Source organism: Pteropus vampyrus, unplaced genomic scaffold, assembly GCF_000151845.1.
Source record: "Pteropus vampyrus isolate Shadow unplaced genomic scaffold, Pvam_2.0 Scaffold50, whole genome shotgun sequence".
Lineage (NCBI taxonomy): Eukaryota > Metazoa > Chordata > Mammalia > Chiroptera > Pteropodidae > Pteropus > Pteropus vampyrus.
In genome coordinates this window covers 8,776,424-8,794,103 of record NW_011888831.1, presented here as the reverse complement: position 1 = coordinate 8,794,103, position 17,680 = coordinate 8,776,424, and the positions used below count along the sequence as shown (strand labels likewise).

The following is a 17,680-nucleotide window of genomic DNA, read 5'->3' as shown; positions in this document are numbered from 1 at the left end:
TTTGACCCACAATTTCACATCTAAGAATCTATCCCAAGGAAGGAATTGCTTTACTATGCAAACATGTATATCAAAAGATACTTATTGTCATGTTGCTTACAATCATAAAAAAATAAATTAGAAATCATTTAAATGTTTATTAATGATAATGAGTTAAATAAATATGTCATGGTATATCTACACAATGAAATGCCAGAAAATTTTTTAAAGGATAATTTAGATCAATATTACTAATATAAATTTTTAAAAAACATGATATCTATGCGAAATGCCAAGTCCCAGAACAGGATTTATAGTAGAAACCTACTGAAACAAAAATTATACACATACACACAAAATATATGTACATTATATACATGTATACATTATATACATACAAACACACATATATACATATGTACTATACATATATTTGAACATGCTTAAAAGGTAAGGACAGATTTACACCAACGCTATTAACAATGATTTTCTTGAAAGATTACTGGAAGGTTTTCCTTTTAAAGTATTTACTATGAGAAACACTAAAAATTCAAAAAATACACCTAATTTTGTCAATATTGTTTCTAACTTTTTAAAAAGTTACTAATAAAGCCACATCCCTTTAAATACTACTGACCATGCCCTTTCTTCTTCTCCACTCCCCACGGGCAATCACTGTCACTAGTTTGACGTTTATTCTTCTAGTTCATTTTTTATACTTTTACACATATATTCCCATATCTATGAACGATATATAGTATTATTTTATGTGGCTTTAATTTAACGGTAAAAGAAGCATTCTACATCTTGCTTTTGTCACCCAACATTATATTTTTTAGTTTTATCCACGTTGAGATATACTAATCTAGTTTGTTCTTGTAAATGACTACACTAAAAGTTATCTATTTTCCTGTTGACAGATATTGAGATTATTTCTGATTTTTTCACTGCAGTCAGCTTGTGTCCCTGGTACACATATGTGAGAATTTCTCTAGGTCACAGTATATACTTAGAAAGGGAATTGCTAGATCACAAGTGTGTTTATCTTCGACTTACTGGAAACTGCCAAATGATTTTGCTGAATGGCTCTCCATAGTGGTTGTACCAATATTTACTTCCATTGATAAGATGGGAGAATTCCCCTTTCCCCATATGCTCACCAACACTCGACACTGCCAGTTTTTAATATATTTGCCAATATGATGGGTTTGAAATTTGATCTCCCTAGTTTATTTAATGAACTTTATTGAGCTATAATTTATAAACAATAAATGGTACTCATTTTAAGAGTAAAATTTGATTTTTGACAAGCATATATTCCCATGTAACCCCCATCACAATCAAGATAAAGAACATCACTTTCACCTCAGGGGAGTTTCCTCCTGTCCCTTTGTCTGTTAATCCTCATCTATCCCACCCCAACTCCAGGCAATCACTTACCTGCTTTCTTCTTTTGGTGTAGAATCCTAGAATTTCATATAAGTAGAATTATATAATACATACTCTTGTTTATGACTTTTTTGCTCAGAATAATATTTTTTAGATTGATACGCATTGTTGCATTTTTTTAGTAGTTTGTCCTTTCTATTACTGAGCAACAGTCTACTCTATAGATATATAACTATTTGTTTATTCATTCAGCTGTAGATGAACATTTGGGTTCTTTCCAGATTTTGGCTATTACAAATAAAGTACCTAAGAACATTGTGTACGAATCTTTTTGTGGACATATGGTTTTGTTCTTCTTCAGTAAATACCTGTAAGTGGAATGGCTGGGTTATGTGGTTAAATATACATTTAACTTTATTAAAAATTGTCCAATTATTTTCCAAATAGGTTGTATCATTTCATATTCCAACGAGTGATGTAAAGTTAATATACATTTAACTTTATTAAAAATTGTCCAATTATTTTCCAAAGGTTGTATCATTTCATATTCCAACAAGTGAGAGTTCCAGTTTCTCCACGTCCTAACCAATACTTGGTGTTGTTAGCCTTTTTAACTTTAGCCATTCTGGTGGGTGTGTAGTATAACATATTGTGGTTTTATTGAGTTTTAGATGTTCAGCTTATTGTTATTTCAAGGAGAGAGATCTGAGGATGTCTCTCACTCCGCCATGTTTCTGACATCACTCCATATCGTGGTTTTAGTTTGAATTTCCCTGACATTCAGAGACATTGAGCATTAGGTACTTTATTTGTATCTCTTCTCATATATATCAGGTATTTTGGTTTCTTTTCCTGTGAACTGCCAATCCATTTCCTTTGCCTATTTTTCCAATCAATTGTCTTTTTCTTTTTGACTTGCGGGCGTTTTTTTGTTTGTTCATTTTGTTTTTTAATGCTCTGGGATTAACATTTCATTATGTTGAGATATCTTGTGTTTCACTTTCTTTATACGTTTTTGTATTACCCAAAATTTTTAGTTAAAAATGAGTTACCTTTATAGCTGTAAAAATGTCCCTGTGGGGAAAGAAAAAAGAACAAAGGCAATTCATTCTATTTTTAGACTGTTTTAGACTGAACTGGCTTAGGACTGAGAAACAAACCAACTTTTTCCAACCAAGGATGAGATTCCCCCATAGGCTGACTCGCAGTGGCCGCTGGAGTTTGTTGGCCTCTCCGAACTCTACAGCAGTGCTTTTTCTTCCTGGCTTTTCTTTTTGTACCTGTAACATTTTTCAGTGCTCTAAACTGAAGACTGAGAAGAAGTCCCTACTCTCACTTGGAGAGTTAATACTCTTCATCCCCACCATTTTTCACTTGGTCCCAGACTGAGGCCACACTGGATAAGACCTTCTGGCATTGCTCTGATCTATCTAGGAAAGCAACAAGGGAGACAAATAATAATTTCTACATATAGGAAATGGAGTAAGGTGAAGGCTAAAGTGCTAGGAGCTTGTCCATCTATCTCTCTCTGTTGGAAACTTTTCATCTTTCTGTCCTCTAAATCCTGGGATGTCCCACGGTTCAGTGTGGTAAATAAAATCCAAAGATGGCCCTCACCAATTCCTTCCCTCCCAGTGTGCCTATGCCACTCTACCCATCGAGAGGTGGAATCTATATCCCTTCCCCTTGAATCGGGTCCAGCTGCATGACTTGCTTTGACATACAGAAAGCAGTTCCTGGCCTAGCCTTTAAGAGGCCTGCAGCACCTCATTTACTTGGGGGAAGCCAGGCATCATGCTGTAAAGAAGCTCAAGTTAGATTCCTGAATGAGGAACAACCACATGGAGAGACACAGGCCACATGGAATAGCCAAGGCACCAGACGGGGAGTGAAGGCTTCCGGGGTCTTGTAGCTTAGCCAAACCACCAGCTAAATGCAACAAGTGAATGACCCAGCTAATGCCGTATGAAGTGCATTGGAGTAGCCATGGCCTGCCCAAATTCCTGACCCAAAGGATGTTTTAAGCCACTAAGTTTTATAGTGGTTTGTCACTCAGCAACAAATAACTAAAATACCCAAATGTCTTTTCTCATCTACGCATTCTCCCTGCCTAGGTGATCCCAGACAGTCCCATTGCTAAACAAGTCTACATGCTGGTGACTCTGGCTCTACACTCTCCCTAAACCTCCAGACTCACATATCCAACTTCCTAATGTCTCCACTTGGATGACTAACAAGCATCTTAAACGGAAAAGGATGCTCGATCATCCCCTTAGGGAGTTAAGTCTTTGCCATCTCATCCAACGGCAAGTCTATCCTTCTAATTGAACAGGGCAAAAATCTGGGAATCAGCCTTCATTCTTCTTGCTTTCACACCTCACATGCAATCCTTCAGTAAAACTTCTTGGTTCTACTTCCAAAATATATGCAGAATCTGACCTCTTCTAACCACCTCCTTCTCCGCCACCCTCTAATCCATTATTCCTCCTTTGGATTATTGCAGTAGCATCCTAACTGGTTTTTCAGCTTCTATTCTTGCCCCTTTCCTGTCCCACCACCACCCCAGCAGCAGCCAGGGTGCTCCTTTTAAAAAGCGTAAATCAAATTATATCGCTTCTCTGCTCAAAACCGTCCTCTAGTATCCTCGCTCAGAGTTAAATCCAAAAGTCTAAACTTTTTGTAAATCATATAACCAATAAGGGAGCTGTACCTAGAATATATAAAGAATTATTATGATTCAATAAAAAGACAAATAATCTAATTAAAATAGGGAAAAGGATCTGAAAAGACACTTCTATAAAGAAGATATACAAATGGCCAATAAGCACATGAAAAAATGCTCAACATCATTAGATCAAGGAAATGTAAATCGAAATCACAATGAGATATTACCTCACACCCACAAAGATGGCTATAATCAAAAAGACAGATAATAACAAGTGTTGATGACGATGTGGAGAAATTAGAACTTTCACACGTTGCTGGTGGGAATATAAAATGGTGCAGCCACTTTGGAAAACAGTGCAGCAATTCCTCAAAAGATTAAACATAGAGTTACCATGTGACCCAGCGATTCCACTCCTAGGTATAAACCCAAGAAAAATGGAAATATATGCCTACAGGAAAAGCTTGTACATGAATGTTGATAGCAGCATTATTCAAACTATCCAAAAAGTAGAAACAGCTCAAATGTCCATCGACCAATGAATGAATGAAATGTGATATTTCCATACAGTGGAATATTACTTGACAATAAAAAGAAATGAGGTACTAATATATGCTACAACATGAATGAACCTTAAAAACATAATGCTAAATGAAAGAAGTCTGTTACAAAAGACCATATATTGTATGATTCCATTTATATGAAATGTCCAGAATAGGCAAATCTATAGAGGCAGAAAGTAGATTAGTGGTTACCTAGAGCTAGCGGGGTAGAGTGTAGTAGAGGATTACAGCCAACGGGTGTGAGGTTTCTTTTATGAAAATGTTTTAAAATTGATTGTGATAGTTGCACAACTCTGTGAATACACTAAAAGCCATTAATTGTACACTTTAAATGGGTGGATTGTACGGTATGTGAATTTATATCTCAATAAAGTTGTTGCAAAAAAAAGTCCCAAGTCTTACCATGGCCTACAAGGTCCTTCACTCTGTGATCATCTCTCTTTATCCTTTTCTTTGCTCACTCGGCACCAGTCACTTTGACCTCTTTGATGCCCTTTAGTCCCACCAAACACACTCCCAGCTCAGGCCAGGGCTATGGCTTATGTTTGAGCAGTTTGTCCACTGAACAAAAAGCCCCTGGCTGAGGGTGCAAGTGAGAACTGCAGTTCAGGCAACTGTTTGTCTAGACTGGGGCCAAGGGGCTCCACCCCCTCAGAGGGATCACCTTTTCTAATTAGCACATGGATATATGTGCTGGCCAGGACCATGCTCAGGGCTTCTGTATATACTGTTTCCCCTACTTCTTCTTTTCCCCACACAGCTATGTAACTCACATATATTCAGTTCTCTGCTTGGATGTCATCAGAGAGGCCTTCCCTGACCACTCTGTGGTAACCCTCCCTGCCATGCTTCCATCATTCTCTAACCCTTCACCCTCTTTTATCTTACTTCCTAGAACTTACTGATGGGTGATTTGGTTACCATCTGTCTCCTTCCATCAGAATGAAAGCTCCATGAAAACAGGAGCTTTGTTTAGTTCACGGCTATGTCTCCAGTTCCTACAGTAATGTCTAGTAAATAGTAGGTGCTCAATAACTACTTCTTAAATGGATGAATAAATGAAGTAAAATCAAGTGACCATCAAAGGCTTAATCGGGGCACGGTCTACGACCTTCTAGGTGAACGGAAGTTACATTTTTTAGTAAATTAGATTGATCGTATAACCAAGGAAAAATAGGATGTGGTACCTAACTCTCAGTGGCTCAGATCACCCACAAGACAATCTACTTGATTAAAACGTAGACCTCAGTGGGGTGGGAGCCCAGTGCTCAGGGAGGGGACCCCTCGCTGCTCTGGCCTCTTACCTCTTCTTTAGTATAGTACTTCAGGAGGCCTTCTCTCGCCAGGAGGACAAACCTCCTTCTCAGGAACTGCGCCTTGTCCCTTCCCCGCTTCCACAGGAACCCTTCTCGGTTACCTTAGCCACCAAGGATGAGAAAGAGTGAACACCCGTGGCCTTAAGACAAACAAGCAGCTCACAAACCTCATAGGGTCTTAGGGTAAAGCGAACCTTCTACTGCTGCTAAAATGTCTGAAATCTAACTCAGCTACTTCAGCTGACACAGGGGTCCTGTCTGGAGCCAAATTTACAAAGTCTTATGATTTCAGTTGGGCTCCCCCAAATTTTCTTCTATGGCTCTTTCATAAGAAGACTCAGTAAACCCTTAAGTAGGCTAAATACTGAGAAAATGGACTGATGACTTCAATTGACATCAGCCTAATGACACTCTCCAGAGTGAAGGAATGAGTGACCTCTAGACACCTGCTGGTTGAAGAATACCATGTGCTCTTGATAACTAGGAGAGTTGAGCACTGGCTGCCTTTGGTTCCCACAGAGTGGTTTTGTGCACTTTGCTCTCTGGGTCAGTGTCACCTTGGACTCAAAGCAGCTGGGCAGAAACTGCCACAGGTCTGGGGCCACAGATGAGGTTATGCTAAGCACAAAGGTGGGAGGGGAAGCTGAAACCCAGCCCGTGCACCTTACCAAGACTTGTGCCATGCCAGGGGCTATGTTATACAGGAGCAGGGCTGTGTTTCTGGTGGGTGCGTCTTCCTGCATTTTATATTTCCTGAGACAAATATGTTTCTCGGCCACTCAGACCATAAAACCACACCAGCTGATGAGTTGCTGTTTCAGAGGGAGAGGAACCCCTACCTGGGCCTCTGTGGCCAGCATGAGGGCAACAGATATTTTAGTAGGACCTTGTTCCTAATACTCAGGCACTTTGTCTTTTAAAACTCATTAGGACACAGACCTCAAAAGATAATGAAAATAACTTTACCTGGAGATGAGATAGTTTTCCCATCAGCCATAAATTCCTGTCTTTCATACTTAGCTCGAATCCACTGTTCCTTTAAGACCCTAAAAAGAGAGAATCTTTGGTCAGCTGTGTCTGAAGCATTTTCTTCCCACAGTAACTTTCCGAGACCCTGAAGCTGAGGGTAGGAGCGTCACAGCAGCTGCCTTATTGCCTGTTCAGGCTACCCAGAGTTTCTCAGCCTCGGCACTATTAACATTTGGGGCTAGGTAATTCTTTGTTGTGGGGGCTGAACTATGCTTTATAGGATGTTTAGCAGCATCTCTGGACTCTATCCGCTAGATGCCAGTAACATTCCCTCCTCAAATGTGACAACCAAAAATGTCTTCAGACATTGCCAGTATCTCCGGGGGAGAAAATATATTGTCCAGTGGGCTCTTTGAAAACCATTGGGCTAGTCCAATCCCAGCCTTTAGGTCAATGAGACCAGCTCCTCTGGACCATCTACTCTGCTGCTTCCCACTGCATACTCCTGTCTTAAGTCCACAAGCCCCTTCCCGTGGTCTGCCCATGAAAGCTGGGCACACTACACTGGACAGGGCAGTGGTCTTGGGGTTTGACCACCTGGAACCTGGGCCCACTCTACCATTTATCCATTGTGTGACCAAGAGCAAGTTACTTAACTGCTCTGAATTTGGTGAATATGTCAATATTATACCTACCTACCTCTTAGGGTAGGTTTAAATGTACATAAAAGGCCTAGTACCATGCTCAACACAGAGTAGGTATTTAATGTTAGCCCAATCAAAAATTGTCTTCCATAACCCCTGCATAAAAACCACACAGCCAAGAACAGACTTAATTCAATTGGGTTCCCCCTCGCCATTTCCAGGTAAATGTTCTAAGATTTATACGACCTCACCCTACAACCACAGAGACTGACCTAGGGCTGGGCTGGGCACCTGACCCAAAATGACCAATCAGAGCTCTACTCTTTTTGGACCAAAAGGAGCAAAACCAAGAGAGGGGTGGATTGGAAGCCCTTTCTGGTGTTGAGCTGGGAGCTAGAGCTGGGGACATGAAAGTGGTCCTGCCCTCAGCTACGTGAAAGAGCCCGGCTGAGGGAATGAGAGCCCCGGGCTCATCCTTCCTGATAGTGGCTCCACCTCCGTCCTTCGTATAGCCTAATATCCAGAATCCATAAAATCTCCTTGTTCCTAAGCTGGTATTAATTGGGTTTTCTGTCACTTACAATTAAGAGTCCTATCTAATGCATGGCACAGTCCTCACTGGGACATTGAAGAGAGTGACCAAGCCCACCATGGAACCTTGAGCCATAGGATCAGAGCTGGAAGAGGGAATGGAAACTGAGGCCCCAGTCCTGGTCCTGGAGGTGGGGAATTTAGAGGGGTTTTAGAATTGGGAGGAAGAGGCTATTAGTATTTCAGCTAAAAGAGGTTAAAGTGCAGGGCTGTTGTTGGAGTCATGACAAGTAGTGTCTGTGTAATGCTGGCAGAAAGCCCAGCACACAGTAAATGCTCATCAAGTGCCTTTTCCCTTCCCCTTGGAGCAAAGGGCTGAGTGGCAGCAGCGAGGCAAGGTGAGTCAGGCCTTCTCAAGCTGAACCTGGCACGCCCTTCAACTGGGTCAGGGCCCAGGCAGCATTCCAAAGCTGACACTGGGAAATGGGTTAAAACTAGCATTTTGGATGACCTTTGAGATGTTTCACATAAATTATCTCATTTAATCCCTACCATCAGGCTACGATGCATGCATTGCTATCTACATTTCAGAGATGAGGATGCCATGATTCGGAGAGGTTTGTCTGCTTTCTCACAGCTAAGTCGTGGTAGAGTCAGAAAATGAAATTGAGATCTTCTGAGTCAAAAGCTGTGCCTCCCCTGCCACCCTACACTGTATTGCCAGTCCCAGGGTTGTCTAAGTACTGGGAAATTGCAGGACCACCAGGTACAATTGTATAATTTTGTGCATTTTCCAAAAGCATCCTGCAGAAGCTTTTGGAAAGGACAATGGTGGCTGAAATGCAGCCTGCTTCCTGAGAGCCATGCCTCCATGAGGTTGTGCCTTCCCAGGGGAAGACAACCTTTCTTTCCACTTACACAAGATGCTGTCTAGCAGCCCTGGGGGCTGAGTCCCTAGGAGAGAGGCTTGGGCTCAGGCAGTCAATCCTGCAGAAATCTGACCCCTCACCTCCAGGGGAACTGAACCATCCTGCTGCTTCACAGGACCCCTAAACTTCCCCCCATCCCTATTATATTGGATTTTCCCAATGCCATGGTACAGTCCCCCAGACTCCCAGCTCTGCCTTTACAAGCCTCAGATTTCTCATCTTTATCATGGGGATAAAGGAAATATTTATCTCATAGGGTTGTTGAGAGAATTCAACCAACTACTAATATTTATATTTTTTATAAATATAAATATTTATATTTATATTTTTTATAAATATAAATATTTATATTTATATTTTTTATAAATATAAATATTTATATTTATATTTTTTAGGGATCTGGGGCCCAGGCAGCTGCTTTGGGACAACCCTAGGCATAACACTTCATAGGAAGTAGCTGGAACACATTTGTTCTACTAGATTCTCTCTCAAATTTGCCACCACCTGTAGGCTAGAGAACATTAGAGGCAAATGGGGCAGATCACAGAGAAAATGCCCCATTTCACACCTCTGGTAACTGAGTCCCAGAGAGAGGAAGTGACAATTCATGCAGTAAAGGTAGAGAGAAGCTTAAATTAGGTCTATGTGTTCTCCATGACAGTACTAAACACTTTCCTAGATCCCCCTGATGACCAGGTCCACAGAGGAGACCACCACAGATAAGGGCCAGGAGATGGGGTTGGGGTGGGGTGGGGGAGGTGGGACCAGGAAATCACATACTCACAGGCAGTCATTGGCCTGGGGGATATAGTAGAAAGCAGGGACTCTGGCTTCATACTTGGCCTTCACCCGAAGGTTCCCATTGTGGGTCATAAACTGCAAGAAAAAATGTGAAATGAAACCACAGTCTACCCAGAAGGCCATTGTTCTCACTGGCTCCTAGTCTGAGTCAGGAGACACTCCTACTGGAGTTTGACAAGTCCCACCAGGCTGTCACCACGATGCTGGGAAGCCCTAGCCTGGAGCAATGAAGTGCTGTAACAATCATGCCTCATAGAGGCAGAGCACATTACAGTTCTCACATATTAGTTCATTTGCTCCCTTTAACCATTTTAATATTACCATCCCCATTTTAGAGATGAGGAAACTGAGGCTCAGAGAGGTTAAGTGACTTAACCAAGGTGACATAGCTAGTAAATGGAGAGCTGAGATTTGAAACCAGGCCTGTCCAACTCCAAAGCTCATGTTCTTTCTCCCACCCCCTCCACAGGTGGCCAGGACCCCCAGCAACAGTCCCTGCAAAGCCTGCAGAAGATAGATGTAGCTGGAGGCTGGAAGTTGGTGCTGGCCCCATAGAGTACCAGGTCTAGATGATCACTGGGGCCCTTTGACACCTGAGGGACCCAGAGACACATGTGTTAAGAGTGGCCTTGGCCAACAGTCAGCACTCAGTAACAGCAGTAGCATGTCTGGGGTGAAGGCAGTGTGGGAGGAAATGTCAGGTTTTTAATAGGGTGAACCCTATTCTCCCCCTCCCTAGGGGTCACTGGGCTGTATCACAGAATTTTCATGGGCTTTGGATCCCAACAGAGCAGAGTTCACATCCCAGCTGTGCCATTTATTCACAGAGTGACCCTTGGGCAATTCTTATCCCTGAGCTTCAGAGATCTCATCTGCAAAAATGAAGAAACAATAACTGGTGAGTTCTAAGGCACAAAGAAATAACCTCCAGGTTTATGTGCTCGTTCACTGGTTTCCTGTCCTTCTCCTCTACCAGAATGTAAGCTCCATGTGGACAGACTTTATCTTGCTCTCTCCTAATACGCAGCACATAGTAGGCTTACAGTAATTATGTGTCAAATGAATAAGTAGAGCATCTAGCCCTATGGTCTACCACAGTGCCTGGCACAGAGTGGGCACGCAGTGGTCATGGGCCTACTTCCCCAATAGTCCTAGAAATCCTCAGCCAATGAGCACAGTTTAGAACTGCCTGTTCTCTCAAGATTTTCTGGCCAAAATGGTATTATCTAGGCTGAAGGTGTCCTCCATAGGTCAGGAGAGCAAAGAGGTCCCTCTCCTGGCTAAGGGGACAGGAGGACGACTATAGATTCAGGATACTCAAATCAGGACACTTCTGTTCCAGTCCAGGACTTCAGCATTTCAGCTAATGAGAACAGCAATGGATGTTCTTACTTTGTACCGACATTGAGCCTGTGTTTAATCCTTACAGCAGCCCTCTGAAGGGGATAGTGATATTGCCATAATATAGATGTGGAAACTGAGGGCCCACACCTTGTAACAAGGTCATGGCCTCACAGCTTGTAAATAAACAAGTGATGAAGCTGGGATTTGAACTCAGGGTCTCTGTCTAAGCCACAACTCTAACAGGCTAGTTATTGCCCTTCTGGGCCTCAGTCTCCTTCCCTGTAAAATGAGAGCGCCATACCCACCGCCTCCACCCCAGCTCTGCTGTCCCAAGGCTCTAATGTGCACCCCTTGCTACCTCCACGATACTGTCGTCCCAGAAATCAAGTCTCACGGATTTAACTTTGCTGATGTCTGGGAAGTTGCGGTGGATGCCGGAACAGTTCAGACAGATGAAGATGCCCAGCTTGTAAGAGGCCCAGTCGGGATCTGCGGGGCGAGAGGGCAGAAGAGGAGCTGGGTGGAAATCTGGGCGAGGAAACCAGGGCCGGGCTGAGGGTGCTGGCAGAGGCAGGGCTGAACAATTAGGATTCCTGAGGTAATGTCCAGCTCTGCCCATGCCAGAAACACCTTCTCTCTTTCCATCTCCCCACGTTGGGTGAACTAAGATACCAACATGGATGGAACCTTCATGGTCATCCCACCGGCCATGGCGGAGTGGCCACCAGGAATATCTTGGAAAGAGTCCCAGGGATGGGGGTGAAAGGCTGAAGTGGGCGCTAAGTGGAAGTGACAGGACTCCAGAGAGGAGCTGCACGCAAGTGGAGAAATCTGAGGTGGACCACCTCGGCATCTGCAGGGTCGAAAGCTGCGGAGCAAAACCGCGTGAAGAACCGGGGAGCGCTTGGGGGCGAGGGAGGAGGCACTGCAAAGACAGGGGGCGCCGGTCTGGGACCCCTCAGTGCGCTGGATGTCTAGGTCCCACGGTATGGGAAATGGTTCGTTCGGGAGTAAAGACAGCAGGGACCGAGGCCTGGGTGGGCAAGGTGTCTGACAAGGGAGGCGAGCTGGATGGTCAGGGTACTCGGGTCCAGACTGAGGAGGAGGTTAAGGAGAGAGCGGTCGGAGGCCTGTGTCGGATATTCAGTGAATGGACTGGGGCTTGGCTCCGAAGGTGTCATAGGGTCACGGCCGGGTCCAACGAGGGCCCCGGGCGGGATCCGGTCTAAGAAAAGGGGAGGGGTCTGGAGGGCCGGGGTCCTGCTCCGGGTCCCAGGCTGCCCCCGCAGCCGCGCCCTTACCCGCGGCCCCGCAGTCGGCGCAGTGAGCGTTGCCGGTGCCCGCCGCCTGCAGCAGCTCCAGCAGCCGCTTCTTGTTGCGCTCGCAGTCGCCCATGGCAGGCTCCGCGGGCTCAGCGGGGCCCAGCCCGGCTGCCACCCGGCCGGCGGCAGCCCATGACCCGTGCTCTCTCCTGGGCAGGTGGAGTGGCACACACCCCGAGCACCGCCCGCCTGGCCCGCGCCGCCGCCAGCTCCGCCCCTTCACGACTTTCCGCCCCTCCCTGGGCGCGTCCCGTCTGTGCGCCAGCTCTGCAGACTACGCTCCGGCTCTGAGCTAAGGCGGGCACCGACAGGGATCGCCCCGAGCGCGGGGTTTGGAGTTGGCCCCAGTGGTCCCAGATCAAATCCTGGCCTGCCTCTTGCTGACTGCGTGACTATGGATAACCTGTTCAACTTCACTGGGCCTCGGTTTCCACCTCTGTAGAAGGAGAATAAAGGTTATATGCTTGCGCCTCAAAACTCCTTGGAAAGTCAAATAGACTCTAACTTCTATTACAGCTTTCTACTGATGTAGATTCTACATCTACTTAGCGACTTAGAGACATTCAAATACCACCTCCTCAGGAAGCCCTCCTTGATACCTAGCCTTTAGTAATCTCTCCCACAGCCCACACTAGATAGTCTGATATCAGTAGTTTTATTTCTGTTTCCCACAAAGCTCCTAGAAATAGTACCTGCACGTTTTTAGAAGTCCGATAAACAGTGGCATGATCGTATTCACCAGGAAGTGTAGTTTCACCAAGTGGACACACCTTGCCACTTTTATCTGTGAAGTCCCATCACTGTGAGGTATGAGCAGGGCCTAGGTGGTCTTGAATATGAGCATTTTATTCATCCCTTTCCCCTACCCTATCCATATCTTTGACATCATCCCCAGAGACCCACAGGCTCCTGGAAGGACACACACTACACACATTTGCCATCCCCTCTGTAGGTAAACACCCATCTGTCATATGCATGCAGCTTAATGCACACAGATGTTAGGTTTCCATCAGCTGGATGGCAGCTGATGTTGTAGCTGACTAACCTGAATCCCCAATTCAACGCATATATGCAGGCAGCCCAGTATAATAGAATGAATCCAGAAATCCAGGCTTTGAATCTTGGCTTCATCACTTACTAGCTATGTGGCCTTGGGCAAGTGCCTTCACTCCTCTGAGCCTTGGACTCCTCATCTGTAAAATGAGGATTTCAAGATCCACCTAATTGGGTCATTGAGATGTGCCAGTACATGGAGCACAAAGCCCTCAAAGCACAATGGCTCTTTTGCTTCCCCTGCGCCTCTGGTCGGCTCGTGGGATCCTCATTTGGAATGCTGTGTGTCATTTCCCATCTTTCCCAGGGTGAAGGAAGTCAAGCTCGAGGCCTAGGGTTGTGGTGGAGGGTAGGGTGGGTGGGGGACATTACCCAAAATAACCAGCCAGGAGGGTGTGGGGATTGGAGGTGGGGGTGGGGGGACAGGGAGGCCTAGCCCAGGAGCAGCTCCAAAGGAACCAATGAGAGAGCCCAGCAGGGTCAGAGGTCATAGGGCTGTTTACCAAACAGGCTGAAAGATGATTCATTTCCGCTGCTTTAGATGAAAAAAAAAGAACATAAATAAATCTCCCAGGAGAAAGATGGGAAAGGCATCTAAGGTATTAAGGCTAGGGAGGGGGGATGTAGGGGGACAAATGACAGTTGAAGTTCACCATTTCTCTGCTGCCCAATGCCATTGCAAAACTGTGACGCTGGGGGTGGTTCTGGGGCACCCTGGTCCTCCCAGTTCTGTGCATTTCTGTCCACCCGAGCTATTCTCCTCTGGCACCTCGAGTCTCACCATCCCCTCCCTGGAGGTCCCACAAAAGGAAAATATAGCATCTCCTTTACTGTGAGGAGGCAGATTGAGAGCTTTCTTTAGTTTACCCTTTTGCCATCCTTATTTCTGGAAGTTTCCACTTAACAGAATTCTAAAACTTAAGGTGGAATTACAGGCATCAAGAGCAAAATGGAAGGAAGGAAGGAAGAAGGAAGGAAGGAAGGAAGGAAGGAGAAAGAGAGAGAGAGAGAGGAAGAAAAGAAAGAAAGAAAGAAAGAATTGTATGTTGTTTGTCCTTTCTTTGTGGGGAAGGAAAGAGAGAGAGAAGGATAATGCTAATGAACAATTACAGTGTTTTACAGAGTTTCCCACCATTTGATCACATTTGGCAGCCGTCCGAGGGCAGTATGTCATCCTCAGAGGAGTTAAGTTATCCCAGAGCCAAATAAGGGGCAGTACAGGGACCTAAATTCAGGTCTACTGCTAGAGTATCCACCAGACCCAGGTTATGTCCAGAAACCCCAGAGGATCAGCCTGCTCTTCCGTTAGTCCTCCCATTCCTGGATTATTTTTTTCATTTTTAGAAATATTGTGCTAAAATTTCTATAACATAAAATTGGTCATTTTTAAGTGTACAATTCAGCAGCATTAATTATATTCACACTGTTGTGCTACTATCTTCACTATCTATTTCCAAAACTTTTTTATCACCACAAGAGAAACTCTGTAGCCTGCTCATGGGTATTGGACAGGAGCAAAACAGCTCAGCTCTGTGTTCTGGAACCAGAAGTTGCTCCTAAGGGAAGCACACCATGCCAAAGGCTGTTGTGACCAGGTGGACGCTGAGCATGGGGATCAGGGACCAGGGTTTGAGGGGCAAAGTGGGCTGAGGCAGGCCTGCCTCATGGGCTCAGTCCAAACAGCAGCTGCTGAGGCAGAGTGTGCTCTGTAAATAAAGCTCCCAGGGTCCCTCAGAGCACAAACGTCCAGCCCTGCTCTCAGGATCACTGTCTCTTTTGAGCCAAGCAGGACTAGAAGAAAGCCTTCAACCACATTCCCAGGCCTGGACGGGGCTCCAGATCCCCAGGGAATAGTCCACAGCTCCCTTGAAAATTTAAATAATTCTGTTTGTTAGTTTCAGGAAAAAAAAAACATAATTAAACACCATCCACAGTGATAGCCACCTTTATTCAAGAATTGCTTTGCATCAGGTCCCTTACACTCATTATTCCATTTAATCTTAAATACAACCCTGAGGTGTAGCCTATTTTATGCCCATTTTACAGATGAGGCAACTGAGGCCCTGAGAGAGAATTTTAATGTGTCCAAGTAAATGTGTCCAAGGTTGCCCAACTGGGATGATGCATACTAAATGATACATACATTTGATCTGAGATTCGACTCAAGTTTGCCTTGGGCTCTTTTCGTCAATATATTAGGTAGAACCATATGACATTGACTTACAAAAATAATAATGTCATGCAGTTTAACTTAATATGCTTTTAGTAGTTCCACCATCAATCTTCATGAACATTTTCATGAATTTTCTTCTGGTCTTTTATATATCTTTTTATATGATCAGGACCATATTTTTCAATATAACTTTGTATCCTTTTTTACTTTCTTTACATAATCTCATATTATTATATATGCTTCATTTTAATGGCTATGTAATATTGCACGAGGCATGTATATTTCCTTGTTGTTGGACATGTAGCTTTTGACAGATTTTTTGCTGTTATACATAAGGCTGTAATGAGTATCTTTGTGCCCAAAGCAAACCTCTTTAACACTGTATTTTCAAGCGTCAAACTCCACTGGAATTGCTCATTGGCTTACTGTTCTCTCTTACTCATCTAACTTCATGAGTACGGGGGCAGGTCAGTGGTGTCCTTTGTATCCCCAGCACCTGCCTGCCACATAGCAGGAATTTGATAAGTATTTGATAAGTAAATGAAGAAATGAGTATGGGTAAAAAATAATAAGCAATAAAGTGAGAAGACTTAGGATCACAAAAGTTTTCTTTTTTGAAGGAAATAAATCACAGGCAGGCATGTGAAACAGCGAAAAATCAAGTAGCCAGGCAAAAGAATCTGATAGAGTTTACCTATTTGTTTGTATATCCAATAGCACTTTGTCTTCAACAGGAACCAGCTCAGAACCCACTGCAGTACTGCCTAAGTGTTTTCTCATTCACTCATGAAATATTTATAAGGCACATACTTTATGCCGGGCATTGTGACGGGTACTAGGGATAAAGCTATAAACAAAGCAAACAGTCCTACCAACAGTCCTGCCTCTGTGCAGCTAGCTTATCTTCAAGTAGAGGAGACAGAAAATGAATAGAGAAACAAATATACCTATATACCATATGGTACCAGAGTGATAAATGCTCTAAAGGAAAACAGAATAAGGGGTTAGAGAAGGATGCAAGATGCTCTTTTCATAGGGAAGTCAAGGAAGCCCTCTCTGAGGTGATATTGGAAGGAGAGCAGAACTGCCACCCCAAAATATGCCTCTTTGGGATACTGATTATTTTAAGTTGGTTATTTTTAATATACAAAAGACTCACGAAGAAATTGATCTTTTCTCTCACTACCTAAAAATATTTAGATAGAGATCCTACTCAAAGAAGGGAACTATGGTTATAGATAACTCTAGTTTAATCTGAAATAGGTGTAATAGACAGGAAAGAACCCAGCAAGACCTATTAGATCAAAGTCCTGTCTGTGTCCTATTGTTAAAAATGGCCCAGCAAACATTTGTTTACCAAACGTTTGCTTTTCTAGCTCCATGTGAATTGCCTTCTTCCCCTTTGAAGTCCCAAGTCAACCCCACTTTCTCCTTAGCTCAAGATGATATATATAAGCCTTAACTGCCCGATTTGTCCTCCAGCCCCATGATCTTATGGAACCCCTGCACATTCATATGTAATTAAATTTAGTTAATTTCTCCTCTTAATGTATCTTATATCATTTTAATTATTCAAACAGCCTGAAGAACTAAGAGGAAAAGGGGACATTTCCCCCTTTCCCACAAATTGAAGCAAAGATCTGAAGGAAGAGTTCCAGCCAACCAGGCACCTATCTGAAAGAAAAGTGTCCCAGGAAATGGAAACAGCAAGTGCAAAGGCCCTGGGGTGGTAATGTGCCTGGGATATACTTTGTCCACCTCCTTTTAACACAGAGCTGTCCAACTCCATGCCATTGTGCTTTACTCATGCTGCTCCCTCTCCTCTTCCAGCTCCCTCCTCCTCTACACTACCCTCTTGCCCAGCCCCCACTGGCCTAGCAAATTCTGGCTTCCAAGCCCAGATTCAAATCTTACTTCCTTCAGCTTGCCCTTATTACCTTCATCTATGTTCTCACAATGTTCATATTTCTATTACAATAATCATCACAGTTGGCAGTGATCT

At 43.9% G+C, this 17,680-nt stretch overlaps 1 protein-coding gene across 1 annotated transcript in view; it reads right to left on the bottom strand.

The window, feature by feature from the left end:
* The window catches only part of ADAP2 (ArfGAP with dual PH domains 2), a 22,580-nt gene extending 9,947 nt beyond the window's left edge, over positions 1 to 12,633 (bottom strand). The window contains exons 1-7 of the mRNA XM_023530378.1: positions 12,432 to 12,633; positions 11,489 to 11,619; positions 9,770 to 9,861; positions 6,879 to 6,958; positions 5,901 to 6,013; positions 2,743 to 2,798; positions 2,421 to 2,442 (exon numbers count right to left, since the gene is read on the bottom strand). Coding sequence (XP_023386146.1) covers positions 2,421 to 2,442; positions 2,743 to 2,798; positions 5,901 to 6,013; positions 6,879 to 6,958; positions 9,770 to 9,861; positions 11,489 to 11,619; positions 12,432 to 12,525 — 588 coding nt within the window. The 5' untranslated portion in view covers positions 12,526 to 12,633. The remainder of the gene's footprint in view (positions 1 to 2,420; positions 2,443 to 2,742; positions 2,799 to 5,900; positions 6,014 to 6,878; positions 6,959 to 9,769; positions 9,862 to 11,488; positions 11,620 to 12,431) is intronic.
* Positions 12,634 to 17,680: the final 5,047 nt, after the last annotated feature.